The sequence below is a fragment of the Dryobates pubescens genome, chromosome 14, assembly GCF_014839835.1.
Source record: "Dryobates pubescens isolate bDryPub1 chromosome 14, bDryPub1.pri, whole genome shotgun sequence".
NCBI lineage: Eukaryota > Metazoa > Chordata > Aves > Piciformes > Picidae > Dryobates > Dryobates pubescens.
In genome coordinates, this window is record NC_071625.1 from 1834044 (window position 1) to 1856153 (window position 22110).

At 40.3% G+C, this 22110-nt stretch overlaps 1 protein-coding gene across 50 annotated transcripts in view; it reads right to left on the bottom strand.

The window, feature by feature from the left end:
- Positions 1–22110, bottom strand: part of RIMS2 (regulating synaptic membrane exocytosis 2) — a 379504-nt gene that overhangs the window by 173417 nt on the left and 183977 nt on the right. For 39 of the 50 annotated variants that reach the window (XM_054167293.1, XM_054167292.1, XM_054167291.1 and 36 more), the window contains 5 exons: positions 8037–8245; positions 6463–6582; positions 4007–4106; positions 2728–2851; positions 362–408 (listed from right to left, as the gene is read on the bottom strand). In XM_054167293.1, coding sequence (XP_054023268.1) covers positions 362–408; positions 2728–2851; positions 4007–4106; positions 6463–6582; positions 8037–8245 — 600 coding nt within the window. Of the gene's footprint in view, positions 1–361; positions 409–2727; positions 2852–4006; positions 4107–6462; positions 6583–8036; positions 8246–8362; positions 8431–22110 lie in introns of all 50 variants that reach the window. The other 11 variants (XM_054167301.1, XM_054167288.1, XM_054167286.1 and 8 more) reach the window with 1 other exon arrangement.

A 22110-nucleotide genomic window follows, 5' to 3' on the forward strand; every position in this document is an offset into this window, starting at 1 on the left:
GCAAATAAAGAACTCATTTTTCAGCTCATTTTTTAGTTTATAAGGTTCAAGTGAAATGCAAAACAAACAGGAAATTAAAAATCACTATGCATGTTCTTCTATTTTAGTTAGCATTAGGCTTTTCTTTTCAAGCCAAAACCAGCCTAAGCTTATAACCAAATGTCAACTCTAGATCAAAATATTTTGACTTTTGATAGTTTATTATTAAACAGAGGTAGATAGATAAGAGAGTAAAATGACATATTGAGACAAATACAGACAAGGAGACGAGAGCTATGCTGACTGCAGACGACATTTTTCAATCTCTTTGTGCTTACATAAAAGAGAGAGAAGATTTTCCTACCCCACAATTGAAACTTACTGGACTCCAGCTGTGCATGTGTGCTGTCAGGAATTCTGGGAATGTCCCTGAAATCAGGAAAATTAAGACAGGCTGATCCTTTATCTGACAAGCATATTCAAATTTCAGTTACACTGCAGTACATCTCCAGCCACCACGGAATGCCTCAGGAAAGGTGCATGATCTCCTGGCTGTCTTCAGCCACAGGGGAGATTTCTCTTTTTATGCAGTATAAATGACTTCACTGGCAAATGAAAGCCTACAGAACAAGTGGTTTGGTGGATGCAGGAGGGAGGCTGTACAGTCACAAGTAAAATAGCTCAGGAAATAAAATAAAATGAAGCAACCAAGCAAGAGAGTTAATGGTAAAGCAAATTTAAACCATTTGAGGGGGTAGCAGTTGTTCTAATTGAAATAATGACCATTTCTGGCATCTGGTAAATCTGAACTTCTAATGATTTTTAATACATTAAAACTTTATCCCCTGGGGCAGAACACAGACCTATGGCACTGTGCTTCCTTGGGCAGGCATGAGATACTAGTTTCTCTGCAGAACAACCTTTTTAGCTCTGATCTAGCTCAGCTCTTCAGAGTATGTGGCAATCAGTTAGTGCTGCAAAAAGGCATCTCTAAAGTCTCCATCACTAAAGAAAGAAATCACAGATGATCTGCTCTAGTGGCAGCAAGTGGAGTACATGGTAACGTAACAGAAGACATGATGATAGGGAAGGTAAACGACAGATAGTAAATATAAAAGTGCAAGAAAAGAATACAGGAGGTTTTGCACAAGGAACAGAATGCAGAAAGGGGAAAAAAATGAAATGGAGTATTTTCCAGACAGGAGCAGTTCCTCAAAACTTTTGCTATAAACTTTCTTTGAAACTGTGAAAGATCTTTTCCAACCTGGTTAATTCTACTCTATTCTATTCTAATCTCACACCTTCATGAAATTAACTTGAAGCCTCCCTTTCTGAGCCAATATTCTTCTAGTAGTGTAGTCTGTCCCCTAGAATTATTTTATATCTACAACTCCCATGTTATGAAAAGGTTGTTTCAGACAGGCCTTTACTGTAAAGGGGCTGCAATTTGATATGTATGTAGGAGATGACCTCTCATCACCCTGGCAAGGCAAAGCAGGTTTTGTCATCATCAAGTTTGCTTAAAATTGTCAAACTAAATTGAGTTCCCGCACATAAAGTTCCTGATGTGTCAAAGCCATTAAGCTCCTCTTATAGCTGAAATGATCACAAATTACCCTCACTGAAATTCCACCCTCAGATTATATGGTTCTAGATTTTTTTTAGTACTTCTTAACTTTACTTATTATGTTACCTGTGCTTTCTTGCATAAAAGTAAGACAACTGTGTGCAGGGATAAATACAGTTATTAGTTTTTAATTATAGAATCATAGAACAGTCCAGATTGGAAGGAATGTTGAAAGAGCATCTGGTCTAACCTTATGTGGAAAAGAGAAGCCAGATGAAATCACCTAGCACCCTGCCCAGCTGCATCATATACAACATCCTAAGTTCCACAAGGGAAAAGAGAAAACTCTTAACAACTGAAAGCATCTTCAAATCCAGTGATAAGCATCCCCCTCTTCACAGTGCTGCTGTGAGGAGCTGTGGAGCTTTCAATGGAGAGATAAAAAAGCCATGGGTGTGACTGCAGGCTGTAGGAGCTTGGAAGAAATAGAACAGATGAAGAAGGGGAAGCGTTCACAGCCTAATATAATAAAGCAGCTACTGATATCTAAACTAAATTTTTTCTTGCACAATGAGCTAGGTCTCAAAGTTAAGAAAACTTGGCAATGTAAAGCACCAAAGAAAAATTCCCACACAATGCTAGCTGTTCATTCAGACATGTACTCGACAGGATAGCAAGCGACCATTTAATGAATTTCATGTGAATTCAAGACTTTCCAAAGCATATGGATTATGTCCTGAGAATATTGTATTTTGTGCAAAAGTCTACATTCATCACCTCACAGGCCAAATCTGAATATTTAATTGTTTTATAATGTTATATAGATATGGAAATGGAGAAATAGAAGTCAAGAATCAAGAACTGCAACAATAAAGAGCATAACCACAGTTTCAAAGCTAATACAGCAACTAGACAAACACAGAAGGGAACTGTTTGTGACCATATTATCGCAGAACAACTGCGATCCTCTTGGAAAATACAAAATCTGATACTGGCTCTTTTTACTTACTGGGGTGATCAATCATTCTAGCTACACTCCTGGTATACAGAATTTTGCCTACTGCTTTACTGTTTATAATGTCTGGGAATCTTTTTGATATGCTCTGCCCTAAATTTTGCAACATTTCTGTCATATTTGATACCAAAAAACCCCCAAACTAAACCCAACCAAACTTACTTACCCTATTGGTCTTGAAACAACAAGCTCCACTTGTGGCTCAGGCTTAGATTCTAAAATGATGTTATACACCTCCTCAAAGGTGGCTCCTTGTAGTATTCTCCCATTCCATTCTAAAACTTCATCACCTGTAATTTCAGTAAAAACAGCCTGCTTAGGAAGTCTGCTGTGGATCTTACTGACAATGACATTCTAATGTCAGTTTACAGAATGGTGAAACCTGTGTTGTAGAACAAGTCCTGCAATCCAGGAACGTCCTGAGCATTAAAGGTCTTCTTCATCTCAATTTCCAATATGCAAAGTTCAGTAAAACAATAAGAACATCAGCAGGACCTCTGTTAAATTAAATATAGCTCCTATTTGCCTTTGCAGCTGTGGACTACAGAAATCCCAACATGCTCTTTAGAAAATGCAGATCCTTAAAACAGCATTACCTCATCAACCTGCTATTCTGAAGATCCATTTTCCTCCACTGGTTTAGTATTTATGGTTCAGAGAGGTCTTATGGTAATAGGGAATATTTCTTGTACATTCTCCCATCTAGAAATGCCTGGTTTGCATGTTGGGATAGAAGCAGTCTCTTAGCTGAGCTGCTTCCCTTCCCCAGCTGCAATAGCTTGGTTTGCTCTGAAGAAAATGACTGGGCAGGATATCAGTGGAATATTATTTTGAGATTAAAAAAACACGATTAAAATATCCAAATATGATTTTGAGCAACATGAGAATTTATCTATTTCACAACAGCAGTAATCACGGGGTGGGAGGATGACAGGGGTTGGAAGGGACCTCTGGAGATCTTTGAGTCCAACCCCCCTGGCAGAACAGGACCATAGAATCAGCACAGGCCACACAGGAACACATCCAGACAGGGCTGGAAAGTCTCCAGAGGAGACTCCACAACCTCTCTGGGCAGCCTGCTCCAGGGCTCTGTGACCCTTACAGTGAAGAAGTTCTTCCTCATGTTGAGGTGGAACCTCCTGTGCTGCAGTTTCCACCCACTGCTCCTTGTCCTGTCACAGGGTGCAAGTGAGCAGGGGCTGTCCCTTCCTTTCTGACACCCTCAGACATTTACAGACATCGATTAGATTCCCTCTCAGTCCTCTCCTCTCCAAACTAAAAGGACTGAAAAGTAATGTCAATAACCTATTAACGAAATGTCAGGTTGCATTCTGCAGTGGCTGCTCACACCTATTTAACATAATTTCACATCTGATTAAACTTGCTTACTTGTTATTACCTTCAGAAACCCAGCTCAGCATTTCAGCTCTGTAGCAGATACCTACCTGGTCTAAGATGCCCCACGGTATCGGCTAAGCTTCCTTTTTTAACTTTGGTGATAAACGCGCAGAGCCGACCTGATTCAGTCATCTTTCCTCCTACTACCTGTTTCAAAGAGGAAGTGTTTTCAGAGAATGAAAATGAGTTTCAATTACTTAAATGTTCTGGCAACAGAAAGGAGGATTCAGTTATTTCCTTGGTTTTCAGGTAGCCCAGGCAAGACAGACACATTTGGGAAAAAACACCACAAGACTTTTGGCTGCAAGAGATTCTCTTCGCACCTGTTGTGGCTGCTTGTGCAATCCAAACACAATGCAAACCACAGAATCACTGAATTGCTAGGGTTGGAAGGGACCTCAAGGATCATCCACTTCCCACCTCCCCTGCCATGGGCAGGGACACCTCACACTACAGCAGGTTGCCCACAGCCACATCCAGCCTGGCCTTAAAAACCTCCAGGGATGAGGCTTCTGCCTGGGCAACCTGTGCCAGTCTCACTACCTTCATGGGGAAGAATTTCTTCCTAACATCCAATCTGAGTCTACCCATTTCCAGGTGTGTTTTTTTTTCATTTCCCCCATTCCTATCACTCCCTGACACCTTCAAAAGTCCCTCCCCAGCTATCTTGTAGCCCCCTTATGATATAAGGCCACAATTAGGTCTCCTTGGAGCTTTCTCTTCTCCAGTCTGAGCAGCCCCAACTCCCTCAGTCTGTCCTACAAAATGCTAAAGCTTTCAGACTTTGGTAAACGTCTCTACAGTGTTTCACTGCATTATAAATTACCACTCAAAAAATACCACCAAAAAAGTTAAGGTATTGGTCATTAGCTTACTTCAATAATTTTTAACTGAAAACAGAGATAATATGTAACAGAACTTGGGATGCCACACTAAGGAGGAAACATCTCAACTAACTGGATTTACTTTGGCTGAGCAAGTCATGATGAAGATTTTTACTGCAGGAACCTTCAATAGGTTTGACCTTAATTATGTATCCTAAAATCAGGAGAATCAGATATCAGAATTGGTTCTAACTGCATAATCCTCAGATTCTTAAGGTTTCTTACAGTCTTCCTATTGGGATTTGAAATTTCTAACGCTAAGTCCAGTTCAGGTTACTTGCAATCAAGTAAATATTTGAATATCCACTTCAGGTGTAAGAGCTGAAAATCACTTTTTTCAGATGCCTGTTGAGATTCAAAAGTATCTTGAATCTAAACTATTCATGATGCTAAGGGAAGAGTTTGTGTAACAGAAGATTTCAGGATTTTAAACACAGAAGTCTCTACAGAAAGTACTTCATAATGGCACTCTGAGTCTCTCTGGCATTTTCAGACACTAAGGCAAAAACACACATTCAGAAAGAGGCTTCTCTACTGACTTCAAACTAAAATGATTTGTCAATTAAATAACAAAAATTCCAAAGCATGCTGGTGTAGAAGTGACCACACTGATTGAATTCATCTGCAGTGTTTGACTATAGCCTAACCTCTGTGCCCAAAGCAAAGGCGATGTCATGCTAAATAAAGAATGGATAATTAATCAAACTTCTGAGCAACTCCTCACAAGGATGCTTAACCAAAATAAGTACAGGTTTGTTTCTTTTACTGTGGGTAATTCATTTGCATTTTGTAGTATCACTGGAACTGCACATATCAAATGAAAACATGATCAAGATATGAGCTAGAAATAGCAGTAATATATTAAAACAGTACTGCATCATTAAAAATCATACATACATATATATAGAGAGAGAATAGAATAGAACAGGGTAGAATTAACCAGGTTGGAAGAGACCTTTGAGATCATCAAGTCCAACCTATCACCCAACACCATCTAATCAACTAAACCCTGGCACCAAGCACCCCATTCACTCTCTTCCTAAACACCTCCAGTGATGGTGACTCCACCACCTCCCTGGGCAGCACATCCCACACAAACCCACGACTTTTTTATACTAGGCAATGAAGATTACATAACATTTTGCTTTGGGCATTTAAAATGTAGCAAATCAAACAATTGGGGGTGGGGGGCTTCAGAATAGCCAGAAAGAGGCTCTTCAATGGGCAGGCTTTGCTCTGGATCAAAATGTCACTAGCTTCCATACATCCTCCCTTCTTTTGGAGAAGAGAAATTATACCATGGCACAGCGCTTAACACTGAGGAAAACAGACGGGTCTCGGCTTGCCCACCAGCGATGCAATTAGTACCTTGCAGAGCAGGCATTCTCAGGAAACTTGTGAAAACATGCCTAGTCTTTCAGATAAAGGCCATTTTGAAGCCTGTCAGGGACACTGCAAAATTTCTTTGGTTAACTAAATACAAGAGGTCACCTGGTAATTCGGAGAATAAGGAGGCTCTGTAGAGATCACCTACACTGGCTCATAGGAGAATGCTTTCATCATAAAGTTAGGTGGTTTAACTGAGAGAGTAGTCAGCTGCAAAATCATTCATTACCAACCTTCAATCCAAGCATTGCTCCTGAGTCTCTAGGCACACTTCCATCTTTGAGTCGTTTGTTTAACAAAATCCGACCGATGAGGCGGTCTCCGTCTTTGGATGGTTGCCAAGTCACTGGATGCTATCAGATGGTGTTAAAGGAAAGCACAGTGAATAGGATTTCAAAGAGAAATATTGCAGTAATACTTTTCATTTCCTGATACATATATATATTTTAACTGTCATGAAAGTGTTATGATTACACTAGTATTTAATATAATAACATTATCTGTTTCACTAAATCCAATTTGTAACCGTCTAGAATGGCCTCGGTGCGTTGAACGAACACCCACAGACAAGCGTACACAGCTAGCCATGCACAGTGACAAAGACAGCTGCAGAGCTCTGCTATAAGAGCAATACTTCAAAAGAAATTTAACTCAAACCAGAAATTTCATGTAAGATACTACTTCTTTTCCCACTCTTCCAAACATATCTGAGTTCTCTATGACTGACAAACTTTTTCCACTGCTTTACCTTCACTCAGTATTAGGATATTAAAAATTATAGACTACATTAAAAGGAATAGTCATTACTCCAAATAAATTGCTTCTTTCTGGAACAGGTGGCCCAGGGAGGTGGTGGAGGCCCCATCCCTGGAGATATTCAAGGTGAGGCTCGACAGGGCTCTGGGCAGCCTGATCTAGTTGAAGATGCTGCTGCTGACTGCAGAGGGGATTGGACTGGATGACCTTTGAAGGTCCCTGCCAACCCAGACCAGTCTGTGATTCTCCATACGAAGTATAATTAGTGAACTTTATTATTCCATCACTATCCATGGGCACAGTTGCATTTCTACGCTGGCCTAATTAATCAAATGTTAACATTCAGTGTAATCATAGCACTTTTCCCACAGAAAAACACCACTTCGTGCTGTGTTTCATGCAAAATTAGCAGGCACAGGCAAATCTGCTCCCATTACAACTAATGACTCTAAAAAGATTTATCATAATCTCCACCAAACAGAAAGCAAAAATCAAAAATACCAAAGCAGATGGCAAAGCCTTTAATTCTGCACAATGCTGCACAGAAATGGCATGGCAACAAAACAAAAGAACAATCATGACAGTGAAAGGGAAAAAAGAAAAACAACTTTTCTGTGCAGAGAGACCCAATTTGCTCCCTTTTTTTTTGTTCTTTTTTTTTGTTCTTTTTTTTTTTTTTTTCACCTGAGGTTTAAACTATTAATTTAATTTCAGCCCCAGGAGTTTGAATGTAGTAAATCAATTAAGCCAATCAGTAGAATCCTTACTGTTAATTACTTCACACTTGAAGGTAATACCACGATATGCTATTATGCAACCATAAGAACGACATTTCCTTTATGCCTCTCGAGCCTTTTCTTAGGCTGCCAAACGGTGAAGGCTGCAAGCATGCAGAGACTTTGCATTTGTTTTTCTTTTCTGCACCTTAGGAAATGCTACATTGTCTCTAGAAACACCCTATCTTTTACTTTATGCACTATTTTAATGAGTGACAGAGAGCAAACAAAGACCGAATGAGCAGGTTAAAATGCAGGCTCCGTAATTTCAGTACCTTCTCGCTATGGCTATGTTCCTCGTTTAGAGTTGTGCTACTACAGGTATCTACCCCAGAGTCTTTTATCTGAGGCTCAGACCATTCCAAGTCCTCTTCCAAAGAGTGGCCACCAAAGCACACCATTTTCTTTTGCCTCTCGGATAAGGTGTTAGAATCCGACAGAACTGCCTGCTCACTAGTTTTCCTTTTTCCCCTTTGACTGTCCCCTAAAGGTGTGGGATAAAAAAAGGATACAAAAAAAGAAAACATGCAAAGGTGTAAATAAAACAAAGGAAACGTGAAATGATAACAGAAACTGAATGGTAAGGCTCCACATGTCTCACCAAAGACATTGGGGATGCCTCACTGCTATGCCAAGACGTATGGTCCAACCAGTTGTAATCCATGTCTCCTGCGAGAATCAGACAGACAAAGTAGTGCAGTAAAGGAAAGGTGAAAGAAAGGACAGACAAAGATACAGCAAAATTGTAAAGACTTCTAATCATCCTACTGGATTCATAACCTCTGCTAGCAGGACTTACAAAGTGCTTCCAAGAAAAATTTAAGGCTCCCATATCAGAGTTTGTGGAATATGAAATACAGTGAGGAAGGAGATCCATCTGTGGGTTTGTATGTGTGCACAGAATTGTGTACACTGTAAAGCATGATTTCTTCAGAGTTTTGGGGTTTTTTTTACTGCTCCTAGGAAATTACTTACAGTAAATTAAATCCAAAGGCAAAATTCATTGTACTCCTAACAAAATTTTCAGCAAGGAAAGCGTTTGAATATAGGATGAGGAATGTATTCCATTGCTGTTCTAACACAAACAAGGATTTAATCACTTCAGTAAGACAGTTTAAACAATGGTACTCTGTATTCAGCTGTAAAATAGGTAATGTTTTGTGGAAGGTTAAGTGATCTGTGAAATATTATGAACCAATAAGAAAAACAAGTACAGAAGCTATTTTTAGAATTAAAAGTATATTAACTTTGCTTGGAATTCCCAGAGGAATGTCTACTGGCTAAACACCAGGATGAATTCTGTTAAGTACAGGTACCCCATAACTGGCAATAAATATGTGTGGCTTTGACAAAGCATATATACTGGGGGGTTTTATATATATTTATATTGGAGTCAGAATTTAACCTTTATGACAGACACATGATAGGGGAAAAGGTTTGGAAAAGAGATGTAAAGAGAAAGTCTAAATTAAAGCTGCTTTCCATAGAACTATTATGTAGGTACTTTAAATTGTCAGTTATGGTCACATATTTTGCATTAGCACATTTCTCTCTCTTTTTTTCCCCTCACCATTGTTATTATATGGTCTGTGAAAAATGCTCTGTTACCACATGCTACATATTTTCATATGATAGTATGCAGGATAAGCCACACTTTTCAAGCAAGTTTCATGACCAAAGAACACTAAACCAAAGTAGTTCTGCTCTTTTTAGTACAGACCACAAGCAATATTTTTCTATCTCCATTCTTCAGATCCTGCTTTGACATTGTTCAACCTGTTCCTCTGAACTTACATCAAAAAGCTGGTGAAAGGCAGTAGGTCTAACCACAGTCTTAACACTTGTCTAGAAAACATTACAGAGAGGATGTGAAGAGAGATCTCCACAACATGGAGCTACAAAAAGCTCTTACATGCTTTAGAAAAGTAAAATACAGTCTCCTCTGAGGGGTGCTATGCGCAGTGAGAACTACGACCTTGCTTCACTTGTTTTCTGCTACTATACATCCTTCCATATGCTATCTGGGGGGGGCAGGAATTAAAAATGAAGCCTCATTTCCATTTTAAAGAAAGAAATGTGCAGAATATAAAGGTTTTCTTTTCAAACAGACACTTTGAACTCAGTCCCCTACACTCTGCAGAAACGTTGCAGAATATTGTCTTCTGATTTCAAAAAGGCAGTGCTAAAGACCTCAACAATTATTTTGAAGCTTTAATTAATTCTTCTTTTCTAAGTAATAAACAAGCCTGTTGAAAAGGTATTAACTGTGTCTCGTGATTCTTGCAAGGAAAGGAATTAAAATGGGAAATTCTCCCCAAAACTGCTTTCTCACGACCTTTAACATCCTGACTCTATCACAGATAAAAGCATGGCTATCCTGTGAAAGGGAAAAGAAATCTTCTGCAAGCTAACAGCATTTTGGAAAAGGTACTTCTGCCGTGGGATTTCCAGAGCTATCTGTCCTCTGCCTCCAAAGACATTGGGGAACTGAGTGAAATCATCAGTGAGCTCTTGAGATTCAGAGATATCACAGAATCACATAATGTTAGAGGCTGGAAGGGACCTTGAGAGATCGAGTCCAATCCCCCTGCCAAAGCAGGATCACCCAGGGTAGTCCACACAGGGACACTTCCAGCAGGTTTTGAAAGTCTCCAGGGAGACTCCCCAATCTCCCTGGGCAGACTGCTCTAGGACTCCATCACCCTCACTGCAAAAAAGTTGCTCCTCATGTTGAGGTATCCAGAAGACAGCCTGAGTTCCAGTCCACATATTGCCTGTTTTACCAATTGTTGTTTAAATATACCTTTTAAAATGGATCTCAAGTGAGGAAAAGTCCTCTCAATACACTGAAGGCAACTTCTCAGCTTTAATTGCACACAATTAAAGGCATATGAGCCCACACTGGCTTTTCCCAGCAGTTAGTTTCTGTGTCCTCAAAAACACTGCTGCACCCAAAACCAAAGCCTGACTTTAAAAGCTGTAGTTTGTTTCCCTATAATTTGGTATCTAATTCTAGAAACTATAAACTATAAGCATATGGAGCTATATGTTTTTTAAAAAGGGGGGGGTCACAGGAATTAGAAATTACAAAGCCCTTGCATATGATCTATATCTTGTCTTTAACACTGCATTGGCATCTAAATGACAGGTCTAAATAGCACAAAAGTAAATAAAATGGACTTGATGATCCTTGGGGTCTCCAACCTTAGTTATACTGTGATACTGTGATACTGTAAAATGCAATTCAATTGTTATTAAAATGCTTCCACTTGTTAAACTGCACCCAGGATGACTGTCTGGAAGCCCTGGAGTACGCTGCATGTCTGTGAGACCTGTATGTCTTAGTACATCTGCACTTTCTTGAGGCACAGTGAAGGACTTGATGATAACGCCACTGGGCATAAATTTTTCAGCCCAAGTTGTGTAACTATTAAAACCTTGACTGACTAAATGATTGTGAAATCTTGCAAAAGTAAAAGTACTACATGGAGGACACACAGACCTACGCTTCCCAGCGGGAAAATCTTTCCATAATCCAGACACTGTAGTTTTAACTCTGACTACCAGTTGCTGATCTCTTAGATACTTCCCTTCCACAACAGCAGATGCTTTGTTATTGAAAATGTGTACATTTAGTGTGTATGCAGCAGAAATTACCCAGGAAAAAAATGTCACCTCATTGACAAATGGTAGTGTTGGATGATAGGTTGGACACGATGATCTTGAAGGTCTCTTCCAACCTGGTTTATTCTAATTCTAAATCGTAATATCAAAGTCATCTTTCACAGGAAAAAGAACTAATATATTACTAAGCAAGATATGATCGTAGCATTCAGATGTCTCATGAGTTTAGGAGTGTAGCTAGATACAATAAAGGACATATGAGAGGTTAGTGAGGATGTTGAGTATGTGGAAAGCTTGCATGGACAAATCAGGCTGGGAATAAAATGACATTAGTGAGCTAGCCTTTCTGCATAAATGGTGTAAAGATGAAGCCTTTGTAAGCTTACTGATATTTAGTATGTTTTGCTCATTTTCTTTAGCCAAAACCAAACAGGCAGAGGAAAGCATTTTTCTTCTGCACCCAGAAAGCTGCAGCAAGGGGAAGTGCCCATAGCAACGAGAATCTTGAATCACTGTAGTGAGCACAGCACACGCTGTGTCACTCGATCCTCCTCTTAAATGCAACACTGCCAGCGAAGCCCTATACCAGAAAGGCTCTGGAGAGAAGTGGGAAGTAAACAGCTATTGAACAGCTTTAATTTAAGCAGGTTTCCTTCTGTGTTTGCATCTAGACTGCCACACGGTGAATGACTCCAAAGAGGAGCTACACAGCCAGAGTTGCCTGAAGGTGATTACATGAGTGCTTAAACAATTGCTTTGTCAGCTCTGGACACCTCAGGGACACGCTAGCTTTTGCCGCAGGAACAAATGCAAAGCTGCCTGGCACACATAAAGCACAGAAATATTTTTCAGTGTCACTAATGCAGTTTGAGCACTGATGACAAAAAGAAGTTTCCTCCTGCAGGTTTCATGGCAGGCTTTGAAACTTCCTACTGTGCATTTCAGTATTTCTTGGTTAGAAATTTTTGTTCCTCTGAATCTGCTAGCGTTCAACATGGAACAGCCTAAGAAAATGTCTGAAGGATCTGGTCCTACCAAAACCAAAGAGAGAAGCTGTTCAATTTGTATGGTAAACTGTCAACTTCCTGTAGGAAGCTACTGAATATTCAAGCCAGTGGGCTAGAGCAATACAAAAGTACATAAATAAAAGAAAAAGAGAAAAGCAAATACCACCACATCTTAATGAGGTCCACACTCACCAGATCCCCACTGGAACAGATGCTTCCTTCCAGTCACAGCATACTGGGGATCTAGTCCAGCATTGCCAGTTGATACCTTATTAAAATTGAAATTTCTCTGATTTGCACACTTTTGTTATTTGTTCCCTGCTAATCTGTCTCTAATAAGATTAGGGAAAAGTGGAACTAATTAAGCAAATCTCTCTTCTGTGATGGCTTTCATTTTGTCAGAGGAAGAAGTCAAAAGTGTAGCTTGGAGTAGACCCTACTTCCGGCATTTTTGTTTTTCCAATACTTCCTTCTCTTTTCTCTGTAGGAAGTTTTGAGCTTATGCCTGGAAAAGGAAATCCCTTCAGCAGAATACAAAGGAAAACATGTTTTGAAAAGCTTAGATAAGAAAGCATTTCTGGATCGTGCCCCATAGTAAGTAATCAAAAGCAATTTACTACTTTATTATTATTATAAATAGTCTACACTTTCAGTCCCTTCTTACAGGAAATGTCTTTTTCCTCTTCTGTTCCCTATTCACATCTGCAAAGCCAAAACATATGCTAATTGGCTGATCTCACACATTTTCCTTGCTTATCTCTCATAGCCATGCATCCTTCCACCCCAGGGTTCCAACTGACAACTTCATTGCAAGTTCTTCACTGTCTCATGCTTGAAATCAGTATGAGGAATACAAGCTTGCACACACCTGAATGAAAGACCCTTTCAAAGAGGAAACAAGCACCAGTAAGTAATGCAGGGGAAAATAAATCCTCCTACTACCATTAAAGAATCTCCTATCTGGCCCTTTGTTTCAGCAGCCCAGTCTAATGATATTCCCATCAACTAAAAGCAACCTCGTTAGGTGTCTCGAAGAAGTCTTCACAGGCTGGTTACTGAACGTTAACAAGCCCTTGGATACAATGCACATAGGAAGCAATGTATCTGAAAGTTGAGGAAAACAAAAATGTTTCTCAAGTCAGTGGGTCAGAAAAGTGAGACCCAGTGGGAAATGCTAACGAAGCACAGCTCTGCCGTACAAGCACAGAAGATCCAAGGGCTCCGCGACGGATTGACCTGCTGCACTGCACGTGCACAACAAATTCCTTCCTCAGGCTTTGGAAGCAGCCTAGGCAAACCTGACTTCTTTGCTGCCAACAACGAGGTGACAGTAAAATCTGACAAGCCATTTTAGAGTGCCCTGGAAGAAACCTCAGTTCTTAATAGGAGCATTAGGAAAAATTGTGAGAAATAGCTGCAATGCTTAAGGGAGAGGTTTGAGCCTTTTGTGCTTCTGATACTTGTTTCAATGAGATGTTTGTTTTCATTACCATTCTATTTACACTCACTGAAGGAGGCTTAGTTACACTGAAGCAGTAGCTTCAGGAAAACTATTTAGCATTAGTAAATAGACTTCCTGATGCAGTTCCCCATGCAGCTTTCCACGGATGCACAATCTTTTCACATCCCATACTTGAGACTTTGGCAATATGATGGTCAAGATAGCTCCAACAAGCTGCCTGGCAGCTGAAGTCATAGGGCTATAGGATTTACTAAAGATGCCCTGGATCCTAAACATGAACCTGCTTCTTTCTGGATGTTTTGGGCAGACATAAGGGCTCTCCACATTTGAGAGGCAGTGTTTAACCAGGTGCATTTTAGTTTCCTCTAGAAATGGGGATCTGCTGACACTCTATACCAATGTCTTCAACTAATGTATTCAGGGCTCTAAAACAGCTGAAGCCAATGCAAACAATACAAATAAATGTAAGTATTTCTCAAGGTGCATCTATATGCATAGATCCTTCTAATACTTATTAGTAAGAGGAAAAAAATGCAGAAAATCTAACCTCTTATATTGTGTACTTATTTACTTTCAAGCTTTAATGCTTTGATGTCAACACTAATTACTACAGAAAACAGCCCTAAGCTACTTTGAATCAGCATATCTTAATTACTAAGTAAGCCTCAAGTTTACAAAGTGAGGACAACAGGAGACCATGAAAGACAGCAAGGGAATGGATTTTTGTGAGATGTGACATCAAATTCACAAACAAGAACATGAACTTAGCAAGTGAGTTGTACTCATGACAGTGCTGCAATAATTTGATCAGAAGAACAATAAACCATAAGTAAAGCTGAAATAAAGAACATGTCAGGAAGGAAAGAAAAATCTTAGCTAAGTTTTAAAGAAGCAAATATTTTTATTCATAATAGCATTCTATGCTTTTAATCCCCAAAGCCACTGTCCTGGGTTGAGTTGAATCTGATGGTGATATTCAATATCATGCTGATGTCATGCCAGCTTCAAAATTAAAGTGCTGGCTGGAGCAAAGCAGTTAGAAAGCATCATCCATTAAATTCTCTTCATCTCAACCCAGAGTTGGGGGTGGGGTGGGGGGGTGTGCATTACTTTCCCTCCCAACTGTGTGGGGGGAAGAGAGGCTTGAAAGAGCAGGATGTGTTAACCCAGGACAGCCACATAGAGCCTAATGAAAGGAAACACTGCTGGCATAGAGATGTCTCCTATCATAACCAAATTGTTACCAAGAATCAATTTCCATCACCAGCCCAACAGCCACTCACACATTATGCGCCAGGATCAGCCAGTTCTTCATTGATCACATCTCCTTCCTTTTTCTCCACTCAGGGTCACTGACATTTGGCTACCAGAACAGTGATATTGAGAAATACTCATCTTGGATCACTGACATTTTGCTACCACAACAGTGATATTGAGAAATACTCATCTTGTGATTTTCAGAATGAGCTAATCAATACATAAATAATGTATCTGTGTCTCTAATAGAATAATACAACAAAAATAATCACATACCATTGAAAAATATATAGCATACTAGTAACAGACTTGCTGACTGTCTAAGCAACATCTTTCTGTCTACACAAGTAGGATTTTTAACTAATTCAACCTGTTTCCTTCTCAAAACTGATTTCTAAAGTGCAGCAGACACAACACAGGCTCACTTCAATATTAAAATGATTTGATTTAAGAAACAAGAGCTTAATCACAGCAGTAAATCCAAAGCATGTCTGGCAGCACACATGCCACACAGCGCAGCTGCTGATTCAGTAAGCTGGAGTGGCAACAGAAAAAAACCCACCACAAATAAAGGAAAGAAAATCAGTGTGAGAGGGATTTGCATCACCTTGACACTGCAATAAAAGCCTCTGTAAACTAGTAATTAGATCATTAATTATTGATCTCCCTTATGCGAGTCACAATGAAGAGAGTAATTCGGAAAACATAAAAACAGCTTTTGGGTTGAGTTTGGTTACATCTTATTCTCTGTCAAATTCCTTCTTGGAAGGAAATTAATTACCTCCTTTAAAAGGAGCAGAAAACCTGAAAATGAAACTCCAGTGGATTCCAGAAGTAGCCTCCATAATGAGCTGTCTAATTTAGTTTCATATCTTCCATGCGCAGGCTTGACAGCATGATACTATATAATCAAATTAGTTTAGAACAAGGATCTGTTATACTCGGTTTACAGCTTAAAGAACAGATGTGCAAAAATGAAATACCAGTGCTCAGGATTGTTTTGTAGGGCACCTTAGCACCATCAACCTTCTTTTGTGCCTGTATATGTGGATGTGTAGATATGTGCGTGCTGGAAAACTCACAACCGTGTCAAGATGAAGGGTAGGTTGCAAAATTAAATACTCAGAAAGTAGAAATCATAATCAGATTCAGTTTGCCATGGAGCATTCATTCACCCCCTGTACAAATGTATTAATGAATAATGGCTAATGCCATCCTGGGGTGTATTAGAAGGGCTGTGGTTACTATGTCAAGAGAGATTCTCCTGCTCCTCTACTCTGGTGAGGCTGCGTCTCAAATATTGTGTCCAGTTCTGGGCCCCTCCGTTTAAGAAGGACCTCAGGGAGCTGCTTGAGAGAGTCCAGCCCAGAGCCACAAAAGCGATTAAGGGAGTGGAACATCTTCCTTAGGAGGAGAGCCTGAGGGAGCTGAGGGCTCTGTAGCTTGGGGAGGAGGAGCCTGAGAGGTGCCCTCATTCATGTTGATAAAGATGTGCAGGGCGAGTGCCAAGAGGCTGGAGCCAGGCTCTGCTGGGTGATGCCCAATGACAGCACAAGGGGCAGTGGAGGAATTTGAAGCATAGGAAGCTCCATGGAAACATGAGGAACAAATTTTTCACTGAGGGTGACAGAACACTGGAACAGGCTGCCCAGGGGGGTTGTGGAGTCTCCCTCTCTGGAGATATTCAAAACTTGCCTGGATGCATTCCTGTGTGACCTGCCCTAGGTGATCCTGCTCCACACAGGGAGCTGGACTGGATGAACTTTCAAGGTCCTTCCAGCCCCTAACATTCTGTGATAATATGATGGCAAACTTCCCCCATCTCCCAGGACCACAATAATCTTCTGTGCACAGAACAAAGAGTATGGATTAAATAAGTAACTAATCAATATCCTTGTATCTTCAGTTAATGATCCCTTTCATTATTTACTGAACACAATCTAAATGCAGATCTAAATACAAAATTATCTGTCTCTGGAGAGTATTTCTCTGCTGCCCCAGAGCGTTAGTTCTGCAGGAGCTGGGGGTGAAATGCAAGGACTTTTTTTCTTTATGGCCTGCCTGTGTAACAAAATTGAGTGCTGCAATTACCCTCTTTCAAAATGAGTTTCTGACACACAGACATCGAAGTGAAAGCTGTGACATGTTCCAAACTTCAGCAATATAGGACTTGGGTTTTAATTCAGTAATTCCTAGGACTGTAGTTCTGCCCTTTCCTGGCTCTGTTACACTTAACAAATGACAAGAATTTTGTAATCATCTGCTTGCCAAACAAGCATTAAAATTTGTTACATGATTGAATTCCTCTTCCCAACATCCATCCAGGACTGCCCATGTCTGTGTATACAAACTTAATGGAAACATTCTTTGAATAGACAAGTGTTCCAAGATGTTCTTCAAAGAGAACCAATATGGACAGCAAAATGTTTGGGAGATAAAAGGGTAAGATTGGTTAAGTCTCTGCTATGAGGACAGACTGAGGGAGTTGGGGCTGTTCAGTCTAGCGAAGAGAAAGCTCTGAGGAGACCTAATTGTGGCCTTCCAGTTTCTGAAGAAAGCTGGGGAGGGACTTCTGAGGGTATCAGGGAGTGATAGGAATGGGGGGAATGGAGCAAAACTAGAAATGAGGAGATTCAGATTGGATGTTAAGAAGTTGTTCTTCCCCAGGAGGGTGGTGAGAGACTGGCACAGGTTGCCCAGTGAGGTGGTGGAAGCCTCATCCCTGGAGGTTATAAGGCCAGGGTGGATGTGGCTGTGAGAAACCTGCTGTAGTGTGAGGTGTCCCTGTCCATGGCAGGGGGATTGAAATTGGATGATCCTTGAGGTCCCTTCCAACCCTAACAATTCTATGATTCTAAATCATAAAGAGGGAGAAAAAGATGGATCCATTCACAGTTTGTATTTTAGTAATAAAAAGTAGATTGTGTAATTGCCATTTTCAGTGTCTTCATGACTTCAGAAGAATGCAGAACAACCAGAGAAGGTTCCACAAAAGAATAGCTGGTGGATGGTAGATCTGTAATTATTTCATTTAGCTGTATACATAAATAAGCACATTGCTGTGGGACCTTGCCACAGTCAACAAGAACTAGTTCCATAATTATAGCCTTCGTGGTAGCTGAAGCTGTAATAAAAGTTACATAAGGGATTTAATTTCAGCCTCCTGATTTTATATGATCACAATTATCTAAAAATATATCTCCTGAGGCTAAATATTTCCAGAATGAGTTTAAGCAAAAGGTCATTACTTTTTCACGACTTTTTTAAAGGAAAACTTCCTCTACTTGTTCATCTTTCAATTTCTGGAAGGTTGAGGTGAGAGGAGGGGAAAAGTCTTAGCACTTAATGCCTGCAAGAACAGCTGGGAATTTCATTCCATAAATTGGACCGGGTCCTACATTAGGGAGGCTCTGATTGCACAAAGCAGTCCTTCAGCCAGTCTAATTTGGGTAGCTTACACAAAAAGGCCTTTTCAGAAGCAAATAGTGTGGATGAGCCTGGACCACTGTTCTCTTCTCCAGGTGGAACAACTGCATTCACAAAATAGAAGCTGCATGTTTCTGATGCAAACACTGAAATTATACTGCTTCAAATGGGGTCACCTTGTGGCTCTCCACGTGAGTTTTAGCTTTGGGTAAACTGCTGTTATACTAAGCTGCTACTACCTAAGGAAGGCTAGCATCATCTTCCCTTCATCGCCCATCCTCTCTCTCCAGTGATGGAATGGCTTCCTTCATTAACCGCTTATTCACTTGTGCAGTGAAAAGCTGAAAGCCTTTGATGGGGAAACATAGCAAGAACTAGGAAACTTACACAAAAATATATTTGTTTTAATTAATTTTAACTTTTAAAGCATCCAACATTTGTTGACATTAAGCTCCAGGGGATTCCTATTATTCAGATATCACTGCTAAGGAAGAAATTTTGGTCGCCCTTTATTGTAAAGGAGAGGAAAAGCAGGGCAGAGGCTGCCTCTTTTTCTCATCGTATATCCCTGATCTCTCTGAACAGGGGGTAAAAACAATGTAGTTCTGGGATCCAGCTGGCAGTGGAGTCATCACAATGACCCTAGCAGATACGGCCAGCTGACTTGTAAACAACATAAGGATCATTCTCCTGATTTAAATCTGGCAGTGAGCACTTGGAAATGCACCCCTTACTCCCTTGAAAGACTGCTCAGCAATTTTTTTCTTAGAACTCCCTGAAACATCCTTCTTTTCTGCCTGTGTCTGCTCAGCACAGGCAAAATACCACAGAGCATCTTTGCTGTGCTAAGAACTGCAGCCCTTGCTAATTAATTCAAGGCTTTGTTTTTCTCTAAAGCCTTGGCTTAGGCAAGGACTGCACATTTATTATTAGAATATTACATTACCTAAAACTGTGATTTTCAGAGAGTCTGTGATACTATTTTGTAGCTCAGCACTCCTTGCACTCCTTTGTTACTGCTTACTATTATGTAAGTAAATTTGGACTACCGAGAGAAAAGAAAATTAGCTTAAAACGAAATCTTGATTAGCGAAACCTCAAGTAATGACACTCCTGACATTTTTGACTCTACATTTCATAATGGGCTGTGATTTGTAATTCCCATTTCTAGCAATGATTTGTTGAACTAGCAGATGCCACGGGGGGGGTGCAGATGTGGGATTGGCTGTGTTCACAGCTACACACAGTAAACAACACAAGCAGTTAATGACTTCTTAGGGTGACATTGCTGTTTCTGCCTATTTTTTTTTAGATCATCCTCTGTCAAATCCGATAAAGAACTGGCAAGTCTGATATGCTTTGGGAATAACAACTTTGGCAAACTACACATCTCAACAAAATCAGTTCTAGCATTTAACTGCTGCTCTGCCACAATTCAGCATCTTTTTCCTTTTCATTGTTGTTTTTGAACGAGGTCTTATGCAAAAATGAATTCCACCTTTCATACAGGCCTCTGGGTTTAAGATCAGCCTCTTTAAATTGTCTTCTCTTTGTTTTTACAACATTCTTTCTTTTATAAGCAAAGTATAGCAAGTCATTTGTTATTCCTTTTAGTAAAGTCAGAAGCAACCAAAAATTGTTAACACAAAAATCCCCTCCTCCCTTGCCTTCCTGTCTTCCCAAGTGTTAAGTGTCCCAATGAGGGAATCAAAGAACCCTTCAGTCTTCTACTGAAGTGCCCTTTAGGCTTTACCTCCAAAAACTCTGTCACATGCAATAAACATAATGGGAGAGGGAAGCTATATAAATAGGTGAATGCAATGCTAGTGAAAGACAACTCTGTATACAAACTGACTCAGCCACAACAGTTGTATCAATATTTATCATACCATGAGAAAGTTCCTGAGCCAGCATTATGCTGCAGACAATGCCACAGCTGCAGCTTTCATACTCAATTCTATGTGGGTGGCCCTGAGCAAGGCAAGAAAGCTTTGCAGGCAACACCTTCCTGTAAGAGATAGGTTATCAGATAACAATCCACAGTGTCCTGAAGAGCAAAGTGAGCACTGACCTCATCTTGACAGCTCAGGTACATTGAGGAATGGGACCTATCTCATCTATGATAGGCATAATAAAAGAGTTGACTACAAGTTTGAAGCACTTTTGCTTCTGTGGAAGCTGTCTGCTCTAGTAATAAATACTTCCAGAGATGTTGTGTAACCAGCAAACTGGGTATGATGAATGTCAAGACTCTGCAGCTTTTCCCTGGCTTACAGGCACCCATTAGGAGAACTAGCAGGCAAAGGCAGCACAAGGAAATACTGGTGTGGGTTGTTCTTTCTCCAGCAGTGTATAACAAAGGCAGATACTGCACACTGGCCCCCTTCCACGCTTTGGCTTTGTACAGCATCTTGGTTACTTAACCTGCTACTACAGGTAAGTCATGAGAAGACTTGACTTAGGAGAGCTTTGGACATAGCAAAAAGGGTATGAAGTCAGTGTAAAGGAACGAACAGATGCTGGTAGTGTTAAGAGCAGACAGTCAAATAGGTCCCTGAGAGAATCCAGAAGATTTGGATTGTTGCAAAATCTTACAAGACCCAGAGAGGACTAAAGGAAGACAACCAGCACAAAGTGTGTCAAAAACCCCTGGGGCTTAGAGGGGAGTGAATTGAATGCAGGAAAAAATTAGATCTATTGCTTTGTTTCAATGTGTTGGGCCTGAATAGAACATCACTTGAACCAACATTTTGGTAAGTGGCCCCCAACTGAAAACTGAGAATTATGACGAAGGTTAACTGCAGCGTGAACCTTCAGTCCTTCCCATAACAGTAATGAGCAATGAACTCAAAATACAAGGGAGCCAAATGCCAAGCTTTATTCTGACTGTGATCCATTGATTTCCAGTCCATAAAATTAAGATAATAAAGCCTTCTTCCACCCACAGAGATAAAGGAATGAATGTGAGCTACTGACTGGGATGAGTGTTCTGCAAAGGGCCATGCAAAAAAATAATTACAATAATCCAGGCTCTTTCAGCAAGAATTAAAGGAATAAATATGCCTCATTTCTCCAGATACCATCTGTTCCCTACAATGACAAAGGCAGGTGCCTGCCTGCTGAAAAAAAAAGACCATGGGGTAATAAAACTAAAGATATTGGTACAAAGCAAATATTTAAGGGAGCAAAGTCTAGCTGATCATGCACTCTGCTTCATGAATCTTTGTATTTTATAGTTGATTCTGAAACACAACAGTGTTGTACCCAGGTTCTAATTCAAGAGAAGAAATAGGTTGGGTGTCAGGAAACATTTCATTACAGAAAGAGTGCTCAGGCACTGGAGTAGGTAGCCCAGGGAGGTGGTGGAGTCACTGGCTGGGAGGTGTTCGGGCAGCATGTGGCCATGGCACTTTGGGACATGGTTTAGTGGCCATGGCAGTGTTAGGCTGACAGTTGGACTCGACGGTCTGAGAGGTCTTTTCCAATCAAAACAGTTCTATGCTTCCATAATTAGAAATGGGCTCTGATTCTGCCCATGAAGGAGCAAATGCCTTCTCAAAGGTAAATACTCAA